At 41.3% G+C, this 21334-nt stretch overlaps 1 protein-coding gene across 3 annotated transcripts in view; it reads left to right on the top strand.

Moving 5' to 3' along the window:
- CERS6 (ceramide synthase 6) overlaps window positions 1-21334 on the top strand; it is a 356538-nt gene that overhangs the window by 263202 nt on the left and 72002 nt on the right. For all 3 annotated transcript variants that reach the window (XM_061436080.1, XM_061436093.1, XM_061436090.1), the window contains exons 5-6: window positions 5777-5827; window positions 8180-8272. In XM_061436080.1, the coding sequence (XP_061292064.1) occupies window positions 5777-5827; window positions 8180-8272 (144 nt within the window). The remainder of the gene's footprint in view (window positions 1-5776; window positions 5828-8179; window positions 8273-21334) is intronic.

Raw genomic sequence — 21334 nt, 5'->3', positions numbered from 1 at the left:
CATTGTGTATATGTACCACAGCTTTCTTATCCATTCATCTGCTGATGGACATCTAGGTTGCTTCCATGTCCTGGCTATTACAAACAGTGCTGCGATGAACATTGGGGTACACGTGTCTCTTTCCCTTCTGGTTTCCTCAGTGTATATGCCCAGCAGTGGGATTGCTGGATCATAAGGCAGTTCTATTTCCAGTTTTTTAAGGAATCTCCACACTGTTCTCCATAGTGGCTGTACTAGTTTGCATAAAAGTCATTCATTATGTACTCTTTTATGGTCTTAACCTTGTTCAGATGTTTTTTAAGTCTTCTTAAATTGAAATTAGTTGATGTGTACTTTAATAGCTCCCCTGGTGGCTCAGACAGTTAAGAATCTACCTGCAGTGTGGGAGACCTGAGTTTGATCCCTGGGCTGGGAAGATCCCTTAGAGAAGGGCATGGCAACCCACTCAAGTATTCCTGCCTAGAGAATCCCCATGGCAACCCACTCCAGTATTCCTGCCTAGAGAATCCCCATGGACAGAGGAGCCTGGTAGGCTACAGTCTGTGGGGTTACAAAGAGTTGGGCACGACTGAGTGACTGAGCACACAAACACACACTTTAATAGCTATTAAGTACCATATATGAAGAGTTGTCTTACAATGTGTAAGTCACCCCAGACTACCACAACAAAATGCAGGATTTTGGATTCCTTGAATTTTGGAATCCATGGTGGGTCCTGCAACTATTAGATGACTCTATTAGTGAGAATACAGGCTATTGTATATATGTATAAGAAAAATGATAGGAATTTATCTGTCTCACACATATAGTCCGAGGTAAGCAGACCAGGGCTAGTAGGAGGTCTCTGACACTAACATCAACAGAAACTTCTGTCTCAGGGTCAAAGACGACAGCTCCAGCCCTTACTATCTTCCTCTGATGGAAATGGAGAAAGGTTGAGAACAGCTCATTCACATTCATCACTAGGGGTGGCATCCCAAAGTGGCCCATGTCAACCCTGCTCACATCTCTTCCACCATATATATCGTAGGTGTGTGGTTCTAGCAAGCATGGATGTTGGTTGAGAAGCACTGTCTCCAGCTAACTACTGTTTTACTAACAACTTCTGTTCCATATGGCTACAGTAAAGATGAGAAATAATTCATTCATTTATTCAGCTAACACTGAATTGTGAAATATTATAACAAAGTGCCTAGCAAAGTGTCTTACACCTGCTAATACCAAGTTGGATCATCCTCCTTACTTTTCTGTAGCACCTTACTACTCGAAGTGTGGTCCAAGGTCTGAGCATCATCTTGAAACTTGTCAAAAATGTACAATATCAGCCCCAAGCCAGACCTACTGAATCAGAACTTGCATTTTAATAGTCTGAGGAGCCTCCATGCCAACATGTTCTTTATCCTTTCTGGCACCTGCATGCTGTGTTAGTTGAGCACTTACAGTGTTGTTATGAAAATTAAATGAAGTAATATGTATAAAATACTTTAAAATCTGTAAAGTGCTTCATATCATTATTTAAGAGTATATCTTTGAGGGGAACTAAAGTGAGTCATATTGGAAGGCCAAGGTTTGAGAATCATTGAGTTTTTGGATTTTCCAGCGTTGATATTGTCCCCTGTTATTGTAATGCCATGTAAAAAGGCATTTCTATTTCCGGAAAATGTGCTTGAATCACCTTGCACTGTCCTAGGTTCAGAGCTTTTCTCTAATTATGTAGGAAGATGCTAGGCTCATCTAAAATGAGGGCTTTCAGTGTGTTTTTTAATCACCATTATTCTTTCTTGACATCTAAATATTGCAGCTTTTTATGTTCTTAATTATGTTAATGCTTGTACAGATAAGCATTATCTGATAAGCATTGTTCATTTTGATATCAAATGAACAAGGAAATTGCTCTTAAAAAGATATCTGAAAAAACTGATTTTAAAGAACAATAGATTTATGATATCAGTTGAAACTAAAGATGTTATGCCTAATACATTAAATGATAAGCAGCAATCCAGATTCATACACTTGTGTTGACCTATTAGAAATTAGGAGAATCACCTTTTCATGGACTTGTCTTCTCGTCTGTTTTTTGGGAAAGACAGCATTTATTCTGTCTCAAAGAGTTTGAGGGACCATAACATGAGTCCCTAGAAAAATGTAGCATATGGAGTATATTAATATCGAGTATCATCAAAGTAGGAAGTACACATGAACATGCAGTGTGCAATAAGTATGTGCAAGTGCTGATTTAAACGTTCGACTGGCGAGCTTCCCAGCTGAGCTATGGCCCTGGGAGTGGTTGCTGTTTGTGGTTGTTTAGTCTCTTAAGCTATATGACTCTTTTTGTGACCCCATGGACTATAACCCACCAGGCTCCTTCTGTCCATGGGATTTCCCGGGCAAGAATACTGGAATGGGTTGCCATTTCCTCCTCCAGGGAACCTTCCTGTCCCAGGGATCAAACCTGCATCTGCAGGATCAAACCTGCCATTGGCAGGCAGGTTCTTTACCACTCTGCCACCTGGGAATCCCATGGCCCTGGTAGCCCCATCAAATTCTCAGTGTTCTTTACTCCTGCTTTAAGGAGGCAGAACCCAGTGAGAGACAAAGACTTACACACTGTTTCTGCAGATCAGTCCACTTTCACACGTGATACAAGCAGGTCTAGGTGATGCACATCTGATGCCTCCAGAGAAAAGCCTGGGGGTTAGAAGAAGCTCACAAAGGAAGGGAAGCTCTAAATGATGGGTGCTCCTGGGTCAGTAGGAGTCATACCTTTGCTCTTTTGTCTGTAAGGGGAAGGATGACTATAGTGGAGGAGATTTCTGCTATGTCTTTAGAAGCAAGCACACGCTTGCACTGTGCACTGGGGACTGATACATTCAGAAAAATACTGCAAGCCTTTTTATAGGTCTTGGATTTAATTCTGTATTCCTTTTCATTAGCATTCAGTAATGAATGCTGAACTGTCACCTTGAGTGTCTCATGCTAGAGAGATAAACGTGAGAATATGACATAGTTTTCCCTCAGGGACTTTCAGTTGATTGTAGAGATAGTAAACAGCTTTATCAGAGAGAAAGGTAATAAATAATATTTGTACTCTACTTTAAAATAGATTTTGCTGTGTTGTGCCCAAATTTAAAAATAATGTGTGTATGTATGTGTTTAAGGACAAATCTATCCATGTCTGTATCAATATCTATATTATATAGGAAAGACGCTCAAAATGGGCTGTATATTAAAATGTTAGTAGTGACAAGAATTCAATTACTTTTCTTATTATTATTTTCAATATTTTCTATGTCTTCCTCAATGGACTTGTGTTGTTTATAGAAGACAATCAAACTTCTGAAGCCTCTGCATCATTTTTTAACTTGTTCACTCATTTGATCTTTATAATCACCCCATGAGGTTGGTCAGTCATAAACCTCAATGTCATGGACATGAGAAATGGAGAAGACAGTCAGACAGGCAGGTTGGGCCTTCGGGATGTTTGGTGCAGAGGGACTACATGATGTGGACAGCAATGCACAGGTAGCAAATGGCGAAAGCAGGAAACAGGAAGGAGAACCAGGAATGCCTAAGTGAAGCGAGGCTGTAGAGATCCCTGAACATCATTAGGGCATGGCATGGCTTTTTACTTCTGCCTAGCTCCCTGAACTAAGGCCTGGTTCAGTTTTTATCAGACTTAAAGGCAGAGTCACAGTGGCTATGTTTGGCTTTAAGACCAGACAGTCTGAGCTTGATATGCAGTTCTGGTCCTGTGGGCTCAGGGTCTGAATTTACCTATCTATAAAATGAGGGAAATACTACTGCTACTTACTATAAGGATTAAATGAGTCCATACATGTGAGTGTGAAATGGCAACCCACCCCAGTAATCTCACCTGGAAAATTCCACAGACAGAGGAGCCTGGCAGGCTACAGTCCATGGGATCACAAAGAGTCAGACAGGACTGAATGACTAACACTTTCACTTTGAAGGAGAAATAACTATTTAATTGGTTAAATAAATAATAGATCATGGAGGAGAATTCTCAAAAAACAATGTATCCTCCAAAAAAAGTGTATGGTCATAGGGAGGACTCTACAAATACTCTCTAATATCCTCCTCATCCTCATCGTCATCAATGCAAGGTGGAAAGATACCTCTATGGCTTTCAGAGAGACAACTAAGTTATCCTAGTGCAGATGGGAGCAACTTTTGCTCTTATAGGATCTGGGACCAAACAGGAAGGTTCAGTTCAGTCGCTCAGTCGTGTCTGACTCTTTGCGACCCCATGAATTGCAGCACGCCAGGCCTCCCTATCCATCACCAACTCCCAGAGTTCACTCAGACTCATGTCCATCAAGTCGCTGATGCTATCCAGCCATCTCATCCTCTGTTGTCCCCTTCTCCTCCTGTCCCCAGTCCCTCTCAGCATCAGAGTCTTTTCCAATGAGTCAACTCTTCACGTGAAGTGGCCAAAGTATTGGAGTTTCAGCTTTAGCATCAGTCACCCAGGACTGATCTTTAGGATGGACTGGTTGGATCTCCTTGCAGTCCAAGGGACTCTCAAGAGTCTTCTCCAACACCACAGTTCAAAAGCATCAATTCTTCGGCGCTCAGCTTTCTTCAGAGTCCAACTCTCACATCCATACATGACCACTGGAAAAACCACAGCCTTGACTAGACGGACCTTTGTTGGCAAAGTAATGTCTCTGCTTTTGAATATGCTATTTAGGTTGGTCATAACTTTCCTTCCAAGGAGTAAGCGTCTTTTAATTTCATGGCTGCAATCACCATCTGCAGTGATTTTGCAGCCCAAAAAAATAAAGTCTGACAGGAAGGTTAGGTCAGTACAAATATATCTGACATTAATCTTTCAATGACATTTTTATCATTTTGCAATATATAAATCCACACACAGATTGGATTAATGATAGATTATGTTTCCTAATAGCAAGAAATATAAAGATGTGTATCAGGTATATATAGATGTATACCACCAAGATTAGGGACACAAAAGAATTGTAAAGTTAGTACAGAAATATGAGAAAGTTTGTGCTAGTGTTAGGGGATGGTTGAGTTGTCTGTTCAAATCCATACCAACCCTACCTGCTTATTAAGAATGTTTGGAATCTGTGTATACTTAGATGTTCTCTTTAATTTTACACTGTGGTAAGGCAAGTGATTCTGTTAAATTAAGAAAGATTGTTTTTTCTTCGAAAGACTCCGACAACGAGTCAGGGGTGGGTGGCATGTACTGTGAGGGTTAATCTACTCAGGCCTGGAATCAGTCAGAGCTAGTCCAACTGAAATAAGTGTACCTGCCTGCTACTGTCAAGGCATGAAACAATTGATTAATAATGTTGCTTGGTGAACAATGAATTGGAGGAGTTTCAAAGAAATGTGCATCAACTGTCAGCATTGTTTATTGATAATAGTGAGATGGAGGATTTGCAGTGGATCTTGGCGAGACACTTGAAGAACTCTGCTGTTGGGGATGGTTACCTAGCAGGAATGTGTCTACTGAACCAGCACAATATAAAAAAGTGCCATCCGGGACTCTATCGTAGAAGTAGCCTGAAATACTGCCGGTTGAGTTTAGAAGATTCCCCAGAGAGAATGCATGATGGACTCTTCAGTTCTTTGCTCTCCCATTCCCGATTGTACTAAGTCCTTCAGTTCTCATGCAGGTAGATTATTGAAATCCCGAAATATTGGGAGCCTAGAATCTGTCGTAAACTTCTCTTATCCTGCTTCTTTTCCAAAACATGTAAAATAGTTTCTCTGTCATGTTTTTCAGACGCCCTGGCTGTGGAATACAAAGCATTGCTGGTACAACTACCCCTATCAGGTAAGGACGCAGCGCTGTCTGGATTTTCACACATGGAGAGCTCTTCCTAAGCCAGCACCATGCTTTCTGGCAGGTCCCAGCAGGTTGGGCAGCCACCTTGCTTTTTGCCCCTCCCTGCCCCTGCTGCTTGATGGTGGATGTAGCCTAGTGAGGAGGGTACTTTCTGTTAGTTCAGAATCCGTGTTCACTTGCTTGAGCAGATGGAGGAAGTGTGGAAGGTGCGTTTGCTGAAGAGTAAGATATGATCACTTCAGTAGGTGGATAAGTCCTCCTTCTAACAGCCCATCTGCTTTTGGGCTGATAATAGCCCTGGCCTGTCTCGACAGCTAGTGGGCAAAGCTCGAGTAAGGAGCTGGGATAGGCATGCTGAATTTGGTTCGCTTTGTGACTTAGGAGCAGCCTCTATAGATATAAATCAAACACCATTTCCCTGAGCATGGAAAAATGGGCTTGTCCCATTACACATAGACAAAAATAGCATTGTTGAAAATGAGATTAAAATCATATCCCAGACAGAGAGCATTTCAGATCCCTGCCCACAGATATACCCTTGCCTCGGATCTTGAATTTAGTAATATTACCATGTGTTGTGGTCTCTAGCTCAGTTACTATTTGAATATCAAAGTGGGACTTCTCTAGGAATGTCTTGCTGAAACAGTTCTAGAATTTCTAGTTCAACTGAGATATATTATTTAAGAGAAACAAATACAACCATGTATTTTGTTGATAAAGAGACTGACATTGTAGTAAGCAGTGTGGATTTTTGAGTTTGGAATTCTATAGATCGCCTTTTTAGAGGCATTTGGTTTAACAAAGTTAATGGACAGCCGGCGTGCCCTGCTTCTTCTTTATTGCACACTGGGGATAGGGACTGGCGTTGGCTATTCCTTAGGACAAGGTCAAGGCTAGGAACACATTGAAATGGGGATTCCAGTTTGCATTTCCATCTCTTTCACATGGTTTATTCAAATTAAGAAAGACTGAAAATCAGCAACATGACATGGTCCGAGAGAGCTGAACATTCCAAGGCCATCTGGTTGAGACTCAAGTAACATCAAAAGCAATCACTTGCTGCACACAATTGTAATTCTCAGTCGCAACTGCTGTTTTATGAACTTACATATTATACTCAGAATGTTGTCGTTTACGGTTCTGTACCCTGTAATGGCATACTGCATGGAAAGGATCCTGTTCCTCGTGTGTTTTGTTGACAAAGATAAATGAGGGGAACAACTGTTTTTCTTGGTGTCCATGCTTAGAGTTGGTGGTTAGAGTTGGTGGTTACGTGAGTGCTTCTCATATGACTTAGTCATTATGCTGTTATTGGTTTACAGAGCATTTCAGTTTCAATTGTATTTACCATGTATACTGCTGCTTGTATGCAGTGGTGTGGATGTGTTCGTGTAATGAGTTTCAAAGGTCTTTCATTCATTGGGGAAATCAAGTTATTTCATTATAACTCAGTGAAACAATTAAAAACAACTCATCAAAAATGTGTTTTTAAAACTCTGTTTTGTCTTTATGGATTTATGTGCAAAATAAATAGCATTGACTTCCCCTGCCTCTCTGAGCCTCTCCTCATTCCTGGACCTCTGAGGCAGGTAAAGCAGATGTTACCTCCATTTTCCAATAAGTAAACCAAGGCCCAAGTTTTATAACTTCTTAAACTGTGGAACTGGGGCTTGATCTCAGATTCCCTGGTAGGTGCCTAACCTGTATCTCTTAGCAGTTTCCTTGTCCCCTGATCTTGTAATAAATATTTTTGAATTATCTTTTTAAAAATCTTTACAATGTACAGAACATTTTCTAAAAACAAAAAAGCTCCAATTAAGACAGAATCTGAAACTGTGCCTCCATGACTCATAGAGTACTCCAGCTTCTTTCGCCTCCCCTGGTCCCTGTACTCAAGGAATTGAGTACAGGAATCTCAAAGAATCTCATGGGAGTTGTCCAGATTTATTCTTTCTGTGTATGTGTTAGAATTTTTTTGCAAGTTGCCTAAAGGAATCTTGTAGAGATGCATGTCAGAGAACCATAAATGTGATTGTTGAAATGAATCGCAAATTGGGTACCACTGCCAAATGTTCGGACACGACTGAAGTGACTTAGCAGCAGCAGCAGCCAAATGTTCATACCAGTTGTCACTTTTCTGGTTGGAGATGAAACAAAACTAATTCCATTAAGCTGTGGATTAGAGGAATGCTTCAAAGCTCTCTTATCGACAGAGAGAATGGGGCTGGAATTTGTGGAGGTATAAGACCATGTCACTTTCCAGTACTGAGCTTGAGATGTTTGAAACAGATTTGGTTTCCTATTAATTATTAATCATGCCTTTTTCTCTTTGATCCTCAGCCACTCACACCTGACCTTCACTACTATTATATCCTGGAGCTGTCATTTTATTGGTCTTTAATGTTTTCCCAGTTCACTGATATCAAAAGAAAGGTAAGAGTGGGTATGTTGTAAAGGACTTGCAGACGGGCGTTTTTCGTGACCCTTGGCAGATGGGTGTAGAGTCTCAGAAGCACCCACTTCTGTTCTCCCATCAGTACTGAATTAGTATGACTTTCGGCATTATTATAGAAGATTCTCTACTTTTGTTTGTGCTGTTCTATATTTTAATCCCATTATCTCTTCACTCTCCCCCAACCCCAAACCTAGGGTTCTTTTCTCAGTGATAAAATATAGCAATGATTCTTAACGGCATTAATTTCCTCTCAGTCTGAGTCCCAATTCCCTCTGTTGTCCAAATGAAATGAAGAGGAAAAATTGTGTCTGTGACTCCTGGGAGAGAGTGAAAGCTCAGTGTTCCAGCCCTAAAGAATGAAGATTTCCCCAATTAAAGAGTTATGTAATGTCAAAATATGTCAGGAAAATACAACATTCCTAAGTGAGCTGTAACTGGCTTTCACCCTACCCTCCACTGGAGTAGCTTCTGCTCATGGTACTCTTGACCTCTTCAGTGTTAAACCCTCTCATTCTAGTTCTTATCTTATCAGCTTCTGGGCCGAATTGGTGCTTTTGGCTGTTCACTGTTGGATTGTTTGTTGTTGTTGTTTTTTCCCGTGAAGCTATTTTTTCCAGATACTCGTATTTGGATCATTTCTTCAAAGCCGTCTCTGCTGGCCTCCACTCCAGCCCCCACCCTCCTTGCTCTGCATATTTGCATTCACTAGGGTCTGATCCTAGATTACAGGATGTCATCTCCCTGGGTGATCCAGCTTACACCCTTCGGCACTATTAACAATTATATCTATAGCAGTAACTCCCAACTGTCTCCTGTCCCAAATCTTCTCTAGGTCCCACACTTACACAAAACTAATCATAAATTAAAGTATGGTGTTCTTCTTGTTATTTTATCATTTAATCCTCACCACAGTGCTAAGATCCCATCTGATCATTTATTATTTGTTTTCCTTTTATGAATGAGAAGTCTGAGCCATACATACAAAGTGTACCCAGCTGAAGACATTGTCTTCCCCTAGTCTTATTCTTCCTCCAGTAATATTTGTCACCAACAGTCATGTAAGCTAGAAGCCTTCCTTTGCTCTCCTCTTTGCCACTCCTTGTACCTACTTCTTGGTGTCACTAACACATTTAGTTTGAGTCCTATTTTGGCTTAGTCTATTACAGCAGCCTCTTAAATGGCCCTCCTTTCTAAGTAGTTATTCTTGTCTACCTGCCATCTAAGAGTTATGCTTCTCAAATCTTCAAAACAAAGCCAGACCACCTGGGGAGATCTTCAGGCTTGTCACCATGATTCCAACCCACCACTCCGTCTCTCCTCCCCCTGACACACACATATGTCTCAGTTACAAATATCGTCTCTCCACTGTTCAAACATGTTTTTTCCATGACATCTTTGTTTTTTACAAGACTTTGCCTGTGGCTGGAATCTATCTCCCTTCACCAGACTTGGCAGGCAAAGAGCAGGCCAAGTTCATCTTTATACCTCTCGTGACTGTCAGTGCACCTGCCTGGGGTGGGGCTCAGTAAGTTTAGGGTGAATGAGTAAATGGACTCATCAGAATGTTTTCTGACTGCTAATGGATATCTTCTAAGCTTCTTTGCAAATAGTACTGTGCATTGTGATGGATCGCTATACTGTAACAAACCGTTTCTTGGTTAGATCGGTAACCTGCCAAATTGCAAAATGTCCAAGTGGCAGCTGAAAAGCATTTACCTAGTACCTGCATCTCTTGCCTGGAGAATCCCAGGGACGGGGGAGCCTGGTGGGCTGCCGTCTCTGGGGTCGCAGAATCGGACACGACTGAAGCGACTTAGCAGCAGCAGCAGCAGCATCACCTCCCCCAGGTCTACTCCTTCCAGTCTCCTATGGCAGTGGCTTACTTGACTGGCAAATGGCTGTCTTTCCTGACAGCACAGCCTTAATGCGGAATGTGTCATCTGATTCTCAGAGGTGGATGGTTCCTGTAAGGGCTAAGGCTTATAATTGGTGATTCCCTTACTCATTGCACCAAATGCTTTGGGTCCGTCTCTGAAAATGTGTAAAGATCTTTCAGTGATGATAAGTCAGTTAGATCTTGTCTCTCTTACACAAGGAGTCTTCTTCAATCCTGTAGTCCATACTTGGAGAGTGATGCTCTCCACCGTGCCAGACCTGTTGTGCATATTACTTATTTATTTTTGAAATCATTCATTTTGGGAAAAATCAAAACACAAAATTCACCATCTTAACTATTTTCAAGTGTATAGTTCAGTCGTGTCATGCGCATTCACACTGTCGTACAGCCCGTTTCCAGAACCCCTTTCATATTGTGGAACTGACATTCCCTGCCCATTAGTCAACAAACCCCCATTCCTGCCACCTCCAAGCCCATCACTGAAAACTACCATTCTGCTTTCTGTCTCCATGAATTTGATGACTCCTTACCTCATTTAAGTGGAGTCACACCACACGTGTCCTTCTGTGACTGACATATTTCACTTAGCATAATGGCCTCAGGTTCATCCATGTTGTAGCATGTGTCGAAATGTCCTGCTTAAGGCTGAAGAATGCAGATTGTATTTTCTTTTGAGGAGAATGTTTCCAGGTAGTCACAGAAAACACTTGTATAACAAAGAAGGAGTTTTGACTGTTCTTCCCATCTTCTAATTGAGAAAATTGATGTACAGTGAATTTTCAAGGCTGTACAGTGTGGGGATAAATTAGAGCCCAAGTTTACCAGGCACAGTCCCGTGATTCCTCACAGATGAGCCGTTGGATGTGTCTACACATCTCGTGTTGACTTGCCCCTCCATGCTCCTGACATTAGAGGCAATATGCCTTCTGCCATTCTTTGCCATTTTATTTGTTCCTCTTTTGCTTCATGACAATTAGGAATGCCATCTTGGGTCAGAGATGAATGGAAGCAAAACTGACTGTTAGTTGGCCCCCAGGAGCCTAGTCCTCGGGAGACGTTGCTGCATCAAGTCACCAAACCACTTCCTCTTGCTTGAGCTTCCTCAGCATGCATGCACCATATCTTTTCACTGAGCCAAGAGGACTCACAGAGGCTTCATTATCTTATGACAAATTACCATTTTCTTAATAGTAATTATAAGTGGGTTCATTTCAGGGGCTAAAGTGTATCATTTTGTATGCTTTTCACTTATCTTGCATCAGTGCAGAGAAAGCCTACAAAAAGGGGCATTTTACAGTGAGGTCCATGAAAATGGAATTTATTCAGGCCTGTTCGTGTTGTCAATGTTGCTAAATTAATAATATATACATTTTCTGGTCAACGCTGTAGCTTACTGTGGCCATCTGGCTCCTCTTCCTTCTCCCCTTGGTCAGAGTACCTTTGAACATTCCTGGTGCAGCTGGCTTAGTCTTGTTTCTTGTACAAAATGGGAATTTGGCTACTACCATATGTGCTTGTTACTCTGCACAGATTTTAATAAGGAAGGTCTTCTGTGTGTGGCTATCTCTCATTAGTGAGTTGCTCATTAATCCTTCCCTTTTTCCTTCAAACCATGGCTACAGCCAGTGCAGATCCTTGGGGGTTCCCACCTCACTTCCCTCCCACCTGAAAGACCTGCCATTCCAGCCATCAGCAAGGACTTCTGGTATATTCTGTTGCCAAATACATCCCCACCTTCTATATTGCAACTGTTAACTAAGCCCTCACCCTCTAAAAACAACCCTCCTCCTAATTATAGAATAGAGCTGTTTGAAGACACCCATTGACACCCATGATAATCAATTTCTGAGGTCTGTACATATAGTGGTTAAATAGAAAGGTTATAAAAATATTTCTTTACTTCCCCTATCAAATAACAATGAACTTGAACAACCGTTTTCAAATAGGGACCAGAATTTATAAATGTTTGATCTAAATGCATGCCCCCAGCTGTTAGAATCAATACCTTAAAATGTGAGGTTCAGAAATAACTCTTTGGGACTTAATTGGTTCACAAGTCTTTCTAAAAATGGCTTTTATATTCACAAACTCTCCCCCTCTAGAAATGTCCTAGTATTGCCATCTTTTTTTTTTTTTTAATTGCTCTGTTGCCAAGCAGAATCTGGAGTTTAAAAATGATTGGAGAACTTTCGTCTCTATGGTGACAGAACACCTTGCCTCTCTTGGTCATCTCCAGGGTTGGTACTTATTTGGTCAGTGATGACATACATGCTATTAATATTCCCAGAGAAAAGGTGCTAGTCAAGAGGCAGTCATTTGGTATAATGGACTCATAATTTAAGTATTCTATTGTATGATACCAAGATATGTGTATCTTTTTGAGGATTTTTTCCTTCCTTCTTTCTTCTTCTGCCCATTCTGCTCTCCTTCCCTTCCTTTTTGCTTTTCTTCTTTTGTTAAAAAAAAAAAAATCATTAAGGTACCTTATTAAAAAAAACAACAGGTATATTCTTGGTATTCAATATTGTTTGAATCACCTTTTATTTCCCAAGGCTTAATTTTTATTAAGATTCTGTTTTCCAGCACCTGTTCACAATAAGTATTTCTCCTGTGCATCTAAATTTTCTAATGGAAGTTGATAAATATGACCACGTTGGAGCTCAGAACAGCTTGCTGGTGTGCAAGCCTTGTGTCGCTGTTAACTAGGCTGCTGTTTGGGTTGACGGCCTGGGCCCTCGGCCAATGAACCTTGCTTGTGTTTAGAGTGCTTTGAAAAAAATCACCCATGGCTGAGTTCCAGGACCCAGCTGGTGAAATCAACTTATTGCTCTTTTGGTCTTTAACCTGAGAGAAAAAGTACATCTCATGAAAGATCCCTGACAGAGAGAGGTGATGATGATGAAGTTTAGTGAGAAACTTACTGAGAAGCTTGTGTTTGCTGTTTGGTAACTTTTGTGGGAAATTACTGGTATCTATTGCTTTGAGTACTTTAGATGCCTTGTGGGGGCCTGCCAGGCTCCAGGTCTTTCCTGTTTCAGTTAGCTTTAGGATTTAAAAAAAAAGCATGTTTTAATCTTTTATTAAGGAAGCAGTATGGCATAGAATTAAATAAAACAATGTCCATGAAACCATATATCTTATACAATGCTTGACAGAACTCAGAGCAGTACCCAGCACATAATGACTAAAATTTGGTTGAATCAAAGCATAGTGCTAGGACCCAAAACAAATCAAAAAACCTCCTGAACTAGTGGTCACAAATTTTTCTACTTTTGATCAGTTAAAATGAGCAGAAATCATTAGGAAAAGGAGTTAACTTAAAGTTGCCAAACTTTTACTTTTCCTGGTAAGGAAATTACTTCATAAAAGACAGGACATCTTAACATTTTAAAAGAGAAAAGATACCTTGTGGAAAAAAAAAAAAGGACAATCCTTTCTATTTATAATTATGAAAAGTTTTTATCTCTCTCATTTTGCTTAAGACTGGGGAAAATTATGGGTTATGTGTCTTCTTAGAGGTTGAAGGCATGGGCTTTGGAGTCCTTCTACCTCCCCAGCACCTCTCCTAATTTGGTGTGACCTTGAGCAATGTAGCTTACCTCTCTGTGCCTTTGTGTCCTGATCTAAAGAATAGAGTTCATATAACCTACCTCATGGGAGTGTTAGGAGCATAGATAAGTGACACAAGCTGTTGAAACAGTACATGGCACATAAAAAAGGCTCCATAAATGTTGGCTATTACTGTAATCGTCAATGTGACTCACCAAATATTGCCAACTCTCTACTCTCAAGCACATACTTGAGGATGGTGCACTCAGCCACGGTACACTCAGCCATGCCCCTTCTTGTGGTTGGATATGACCAGATGGCTGGTAGGCTATGAGCAGAACTGACTTAGTCAATGATGTAATGGAATTGCTACAGTGAGACCCACTAGAGTCTCTTTTCCCTCTAGCATGATGGGGCTTCCTGGTAGCTCAGATGGTAAAGAATCTGCCTGCAGTACCGGAGACCCAGGTTCGAACCCTGGGTCAGGAAGATCCCTTGGAGAAGGGAATGGCTACCCACTCCAAGTACTCCAAGTATTCTTGCCTGGAAAGTCCCATGGACAGAAGAGCCTGGGGAGCTACAGTCCGTGGAGTTGCAAAGTCAGACACAACTGAGAGACTAACCACTTTCACTTTCATAGTAATTGATAACCTTTGAGATAGAGGCTGCTCCATCTGGGTCCCTAAGTTTGAGATAGAGGCTGCTCCATCTGGGTCCCTAAGTGATGGCAATAAACAGAGTGCCCCCTGCCCAGCTAGTTGGTAACATACAATAGAATAAGACATAGACTTTTGTTATAAACCACTGAGATTTTAAGGGTTTCATTATTGCCACATAATCTAGCTTATCCTAACTGGCACAGCTACTATTAATAATCTGGCTGATTATCACCTCCTAGAACAGTATTTGGAAATCGTTTGTAAAGATAGCAGTTCTCAAAGTGTGGTCTTCAGACACCTAGAGATTCCTGAGACCCTTTCAGAAGATCTACAACATCAAAAGTGAAATCATAATAATGCTGGGATGTCACTTACCTTTCTCACTGCATTGAACTTTACACTGATCGTGCAAAAGTAATGGCAAAGTTGCTAGCAGTGGTACCAAACAGTGTGAGTAGTAGCTTTTGTATTCTTCTCTGCCACGTGCTTGCAGGAAGGAAAAGTGTCAGTTTTACTTGAGAATGCTCTTGTTGAATTAGTAAAAAGTGTTAATTTATTAAATCTCTAATTCTTGAGTGTACATTTAATTTTTTTTATTTTGTCTGATGAAATGGGAAGGAGCCAGGAAGAGCTTCTGCTGCAGAACAACATCCAGTGTGTCTCAAGAAAAGTCACACGTGGTTAGTGTTTTCCACTGAGGGCTGTGCTGGTTGCTTTTTCCCCAAAAAATCTAATTTTTACTTGAAAGAATGACAAACTATAGTTATTCCATTGTGTGCATTTGGTAAACACATTACTGAAAATGCACAGAGTGAACTTATTGAGGTGTTTCAAGTAAAACCATTGACATTATTTGTTGTCAATGATAAAACTCAAACTTTCAAGAAATTAGATTTTTTAGAAGACTTGTGTCCACCAGCAAAAGCTCTATTGCATCTCAATACTTAAAGACTTTTCTCAGGAGATTGGTAGTGATGACAATAAATGTGATTTTTAACACAGTGTGCAAAAATATGTTTCTTTAACTCCATGAGCCAATGTTTTACAAATGATGCATGATGCTCTGAAAATATGCGTGAGTGAAAGATCCATTCAAAGGTCAAGACAGACCAAAAGATTTTATGTAACAGAACATGAAAATTTTATTGATATAATTTTAAATTCCATATTGCAACTAACCTTTAAGAATGTCCCTCTTGTCAAGGTTTGGAATATCAAGGAAGAATATCCATAACTATCTGAAAAAGACTATTAAGATACTTCTCCCATTTCCAACTGTGTGATACCAGATTTTCTTTACATACTTTAACCAAAATAACTGGGCAACAGATTGAATATATATGCCATGATGAAATCCAGCATGAGATAGGCATCAAAGAGATTTGCAATCATGTAAAACCAAGGAGATCCAACCAGTCCATTCTGAAGGAGATCAGCCCTGGGATTTCTTTGGAAGGAATGATGCTCAAGCTGAAACTCCAGTACTTTGGCCACCTCATGCGAAGAGCTGACTCATTGGAAAAGACTCTGATGCTGGGAGGGATTGGAGGCAGGAGGAAGAGGGGACGACAGAGGGTGAGATGGCTGGATGGCATCACCGACTCGATGGACGTGAGTTTGAGTGAACTCCAGGAGATGGTCATGGACAGGGAGGCCTGGCGTGCTGGGGTCTCAAAGAACCCCTGGCGATTCATGGAGTCGCAAAGAGTCGGACACAACTGAGCGACTGAACTGAACTGAACTGAACTGAAAACAATTCCACTCTGTTCATTATATTTAAAAAATTTTGGAAAATGTGGTTATTTTTTATAAATATATTTATCTTAATTAACATAGTGGATTTTATTTAAAATAAATTAATAAGCATGTTTTACATGTTTTTAAATTTTTCCCAGTCTTCATGTCCAGTGTGGTAAATACTGATAGATATGACCCACATAAACAATTTTTGGTGTCCTCAATAATTTTCAAGAATATGCTCCTGACACCAAAACATTTAAGAATTGCTCATCTAGATTATTTTTATTCTTTTTAAGAAAACATCTCTTTATTTTATTTATTTATTTTGGCTGTGCTGTGGAGCATGCGGGATCTTACTTCCCAGACCAGAAATGGAACCAGTGCCCCCTGCATTGGGAGCACAGAGTCTTAACCAGTTAACCACCGGACCACCAGGAGTGTCCCTAGATTATTTTTAAGTCTTTCCTAAGGATATGACAGCGTATTAAAAAGCAGAGACATTACTTTGCCAACAAAGATCTGTATAGTCATAGCAATGGTTTTTCCAATAGTCATGTACAGATGTGAGAGTTGGACCATAAAGAAGATTGAGTGCCGAAGAATTGATGCTTTCGAACTGTGGTGTTGGAGAAGACTCTTCAGAGTCCCTTGGACTGCAGGGAGATCAAACCAGTCCATCCTAAAGGAAATCAGTCCTGAATATTCATCGGAAGGACTGATGCTGAAGCTGAAGCTCTAATACATTGGCCACCTTGATGCAAACAGCTGACTTATTGGAAAAGACCCTGATGCTGGGAAAGATGGAAGGCAGGAGGAGAAGGGGGCAACAGAGGATGAGACGGTTGGATGGCATCACCGACTTAATGGACATGAGTTTGAGCAAGCTCCAGGAGGTGGTGAAGGACAGGGAAGCCTGGCGTGCTGCAGTCCATGGGGTCGCAAAGATTCTGACATGACTGAGTGACTGAACAACGAACAACAAGGATATGACTTTCGGATCATGCCTCAGATTGTTTCAGCATCTCCTCTCTTTGCTGGAAAGGCTGAAATCACACCAGATGACACCTGATTGTCCTGAGAGGGTGGAGGATGATGTAGAATTCTCCCTGGGTGACCTCAGTGCTGCTCCTTATAGACACTGGCAGGCAGACCACTTAACCACTCTTTCACAGAGGCTCCAAGTTGTGCTTTTGTGTGTTCACTTATGACTGGAGTAGCAAGATCCTGCCCTCCAAGCTTAGGTTTCTTCCAAGGCAGATACTGCTGACTCTGAGGGCTCTTTCTGTTTCTTTCTCACTGCAGTGACTTCAGAATCAAAGAAGGGAAGAAGAGGCAGCTCATTTTAGTAAGCCACCACTGGTGATCAAAGCATTTCAACCCAGGGCTGTGTGCAAGCTGGTGGGAGAACAATAGAATAGTCTTGTCTGGGGTGGGCGGGAGGAGGGGATGTCTTATGGGGCAATTTTATGAAATTTTATTCAAAATTAGTAGCTTGTTCCAGCAATCAAACTCCCAAGCACCTTGCCAGAGGAGAGGCTCTTAAGCATCTTTAAATCTCACAGTTAGATGACCAGCCCGGTGACAGCCCTGGGGCATCGTGGTGGCATCTACTGCTGTCCAAGGATGAGAAGTGACAGCAGGAAAGGGCCACAGCATTGCCACATTACAGAGAGACCTACACCCAGGACCAACACAGTGCTGTTGCTCCAGGGCTCGGGGTCCTTAAGTCCAGGCCCTCAGGGATCCAACCCCTCCTTGAGAGATGCCACTGACATTTGGAAAGCATCACTTCATTGGTGCATGGGTGGTTCAGTGGTAGAAGTCTTGCCTGCCACTCAGGAGGTCCGATTTCTTTTCCTGGCCCATGCAGCCGCAGTGTCCCCTTTTGGGGGGCTTCCCTGATAGCTCAGTTGGTAAAGAATGCACCTGCAATGCAGGAGACTCCGTTTCGATTCGTGGGTCAGCAAGATGCCTTGGAGAAGGGATAGTCTCCCCACTCCAGTATTCTTGGACTTCCCTTGTGGCTCAGCTGGTAAAGAATTCACCTGCAGTGTGAGAGACCTGGGTTCAATCCCTGGGTTGGGAAGATCCCCTGGAGAAGGGAAAGGGAAAGGCTACCCACTCCAGTATTCTGGCCTGGAGAATTCCATGGACTGAATAGTCCAAGGGGCCGCAAAGAGTCAGACACAACTGAGTGAGTTTCACTTTCACTTTCATTAGGAGATTTCATTCTGCTTCCCCTGGAGAGTTTCCCATAAGTCATCCTAGGAGTCTTGGGAAAGCGTCTACTTTGGCTTACTATCTATCTGTTATCTATCTATCTAAGAATCTCCCTGACTCAGTGAATTCCCTCCATTTCTATCCCCTTAAATATAAACAGACCCATGACATATCCTCTCCTTTGGCCTCCCAAGAAAAGGCACCTCTTCCACTCATGGCTAATCCTCCCCTTTGCTCTTGATCCCCTTCTCTTCCTGTCCCCTAGAAGTGACCTTGCTCTGTGTAATAGGCTCCCACTTACCTGTGTTTTCAGAAGGGTCCTCCCCCTCTGCCACCTTCCTTTTTTTCGTCTTTCCTTGATCTCCTGTTTCTGAGAAGCAGTCCACTGTGATGGGAGCCTGACCTCTCCAGTCACACAGAACTAGATGCTGGTGTGCCTCCAGCCTGTCCTTACCATATGACTCTGGAGAAATCTCACGGCTTCTCTGTGGCTCAGTTTCTTTATAAAATGGCATTCAAACAGTACTTGCCTTATGGCATTGTTGGGAATAAATCACCATGTCCTAACCTTCTGAAACCTGAGAATTACTAAGCAAGTCTCAGGGTGGATAGAAGTTCACCAGATACTCAAATGGGAGTGGGGCTTGGAGAAAAGAAGAGAAAATACAAAGCCTTCCAGCCGGGAAAAATCCCTGAAGGGCCAGACTACTGATGGGGGCAGGGAAGGTGACAGGTGAGTTTTGCAGGTAGAGTCCTGCCTGTTGGTGAAGGCAGGTGGGGAGTTCAGGCAGTGGAAGGAAGAGGAATTAGAAGAGAGACAGTAAGGCTGATGATAATAAGAAGAGTTTCCCTGAACCCCTCCTGACAACTTACAGCATCATCCCAGCTTGGCTGACCTAGAGGAGACTTTTTCTTCTTCCATCCGAAGCACCAAATTGAGACCTGATTTGTCATTTAGAACCTCCAGGGTTTGAAGGAGGAGATGGCAACCCACTCCAGTAGTCTTGCCTGGAGACTCCCAGGGACGGAGGAGCCTGGGGGGCTACAGTCAATGGGGTCGCAGAGTCAGACACAACCTAACACATGGCACAGGCTTTACAGAAAATGTGAGGATGATGGCTTTTGAGTTCCGGGATGGCTGATTTTAGTTGAGCCCAATCTGCCCCCTACTGACCGTTCTGGATGTTTCCAACCTGAATGAGTTTATTTGATGTCCAGTGCTGGCCCTCGCCTTGGTCCACTGTGTTATTTCCCACACCCCACCCTCACGCCAGATAAAAAGGAGAGCAAAATCTGTTAACTTGCACATCACTTAAGACTGTTACGTTGGGTGTATTTTAAATGTCCCAGAAGTGACCCTTCTAGCATGAAAAGCTGTACAAATTAGTGCGGCTGGACCAAGAATAATTTCAACTGCACCCAGAAGATGGATATTTTGGCTTCTAACTACTGGCGCTTGTAATTTGGCAATACTTGTAGTGATGGAGAACATCTCAATACCCAAAATTCAATGAGAAAAAAGATATGTGTGTATGATTAAGAAAAATACCTACGTCACTTGAAAGCAGAGTGCATCTGGAGAGCGTACTTTGGAGGGGAAGAGAGGTAGAAAGCAGGGAGGACTCAGGGAGTTTCAGATGAAGTTCCAGGCTCTGGCCAGGCATAGTGGGAGGGAAGCAGTGGCCCTATCTTGCTGCTTTCTGTTGTGCAAATAAAATTTTATTGCATCTTTTTCCTCAGTAATAAAATCAATTAAAGATTAAATATTAACTAAATAATTCAAAGTACATGAGATTATGAGTTCTTGATCTTAAAATGGTGCTGTCTTTGTTACACAGGAGAAAGATTGGGTAAACACTGCTGATACAGCAGTTCTTTATTTCATTTAAGTGTGTTCCCAGAAGCTCTGAAGTAATGGCACATGTTGCGGTAGAGAGACTAATGTTGCATCCAGGACAGCTCTTGTTTTCACAAAAGCTTAAGCTTTTCAAAAGCTCTTAAAGTTGTAGTTATAATTTATCATGAGGATTTTGATGGAGATATCTGCCAAAACTGTTTTTTTTAATAATTTATCTGAATTTTGAAAGTAATACTGAATGGGTTGCTTCAGAACAGCTGTGAAAATTAAACCCCTTATTTATTCTTTATCTAAAGAAAATGTGATGAAGCCAGCCATGAGCCTATGCGATTGTGATATCTCAAATTACAAGACTGTTTTACATATTATGCTGTTTGATGTGGTTCTAAGGCGGAGGTTATCAAAGTTTTTTCTAAAGGGCCAGCTAGTAAATATTTTAAACTTGAGAGTGGTACAGTCTCCATTGCAACTATTTAACTCTACCACTATAGCAAGAACACTGCCATAAACAGTGATTAAACAAATGGATGTTGCTGTGTTCTAATAAAATATTATTTACAAAAACAAATAAGGAACAGATTCGGCCTGGAGTCTGTAGTTTGTCTTTCTCTGCTCTAAAGTTGAGTCACTTGGATATGCCTATTTGGTGAAGAGTGAGGATGTCAGCTTTAAGAATGGCAGAGAGAGATATTCACATCATATCAGCACATGTTTTTAAAAACGTTTCAATACTAACAATAGCAAGCTTAAAATCTTTAACCAATTAATTTCTTAGCACTTGCTATTTTTATAATGATGTTTGTATGAGACAGTTATCTCCCTCAAGGACCTAAATCTGTATATATTTAGTCCCAAAAGTGAAAAATCTAGTCTATTGGGGAAAAAGTGTAGAAATAAATTTGTCTCTAGATTTTGTGTGAATAAGGTTTTATTCATGGATTGATATCAGAGATGGGCTAATTGAATCATTCCTGCAGGACTCTACCTCTTTATAATTAAACAAACATTATCCAAACAAATTCACATTTTTTCATCCATTTCCACATTTTCCCATAAATATTTACACTAGAGTAGAGGCTATACATAATACTGAAAGTGAATTTCAACTACAGTTTTT

Source organism: Bos javanicus, chromosome 2 (genome assembly GCF_032452875.1).
Source record: "Bos javanicus breed banteng chromosome 2, ARS-OSU_banteng_1.0, whole genome shotgun sequence".
In the NCBI taxonomy this organism is placed as follows: domain Eukaryota; kingdom Metazoa; phylum Chordata; class Mammalia; order Artiodactyla; family Bovidae; genus Bos; species Bos javanicus.
Note: the sequence above shows the minus strand (reverse complement) of the source record. Positions and strands in the feature narration are given on the sequence as shown.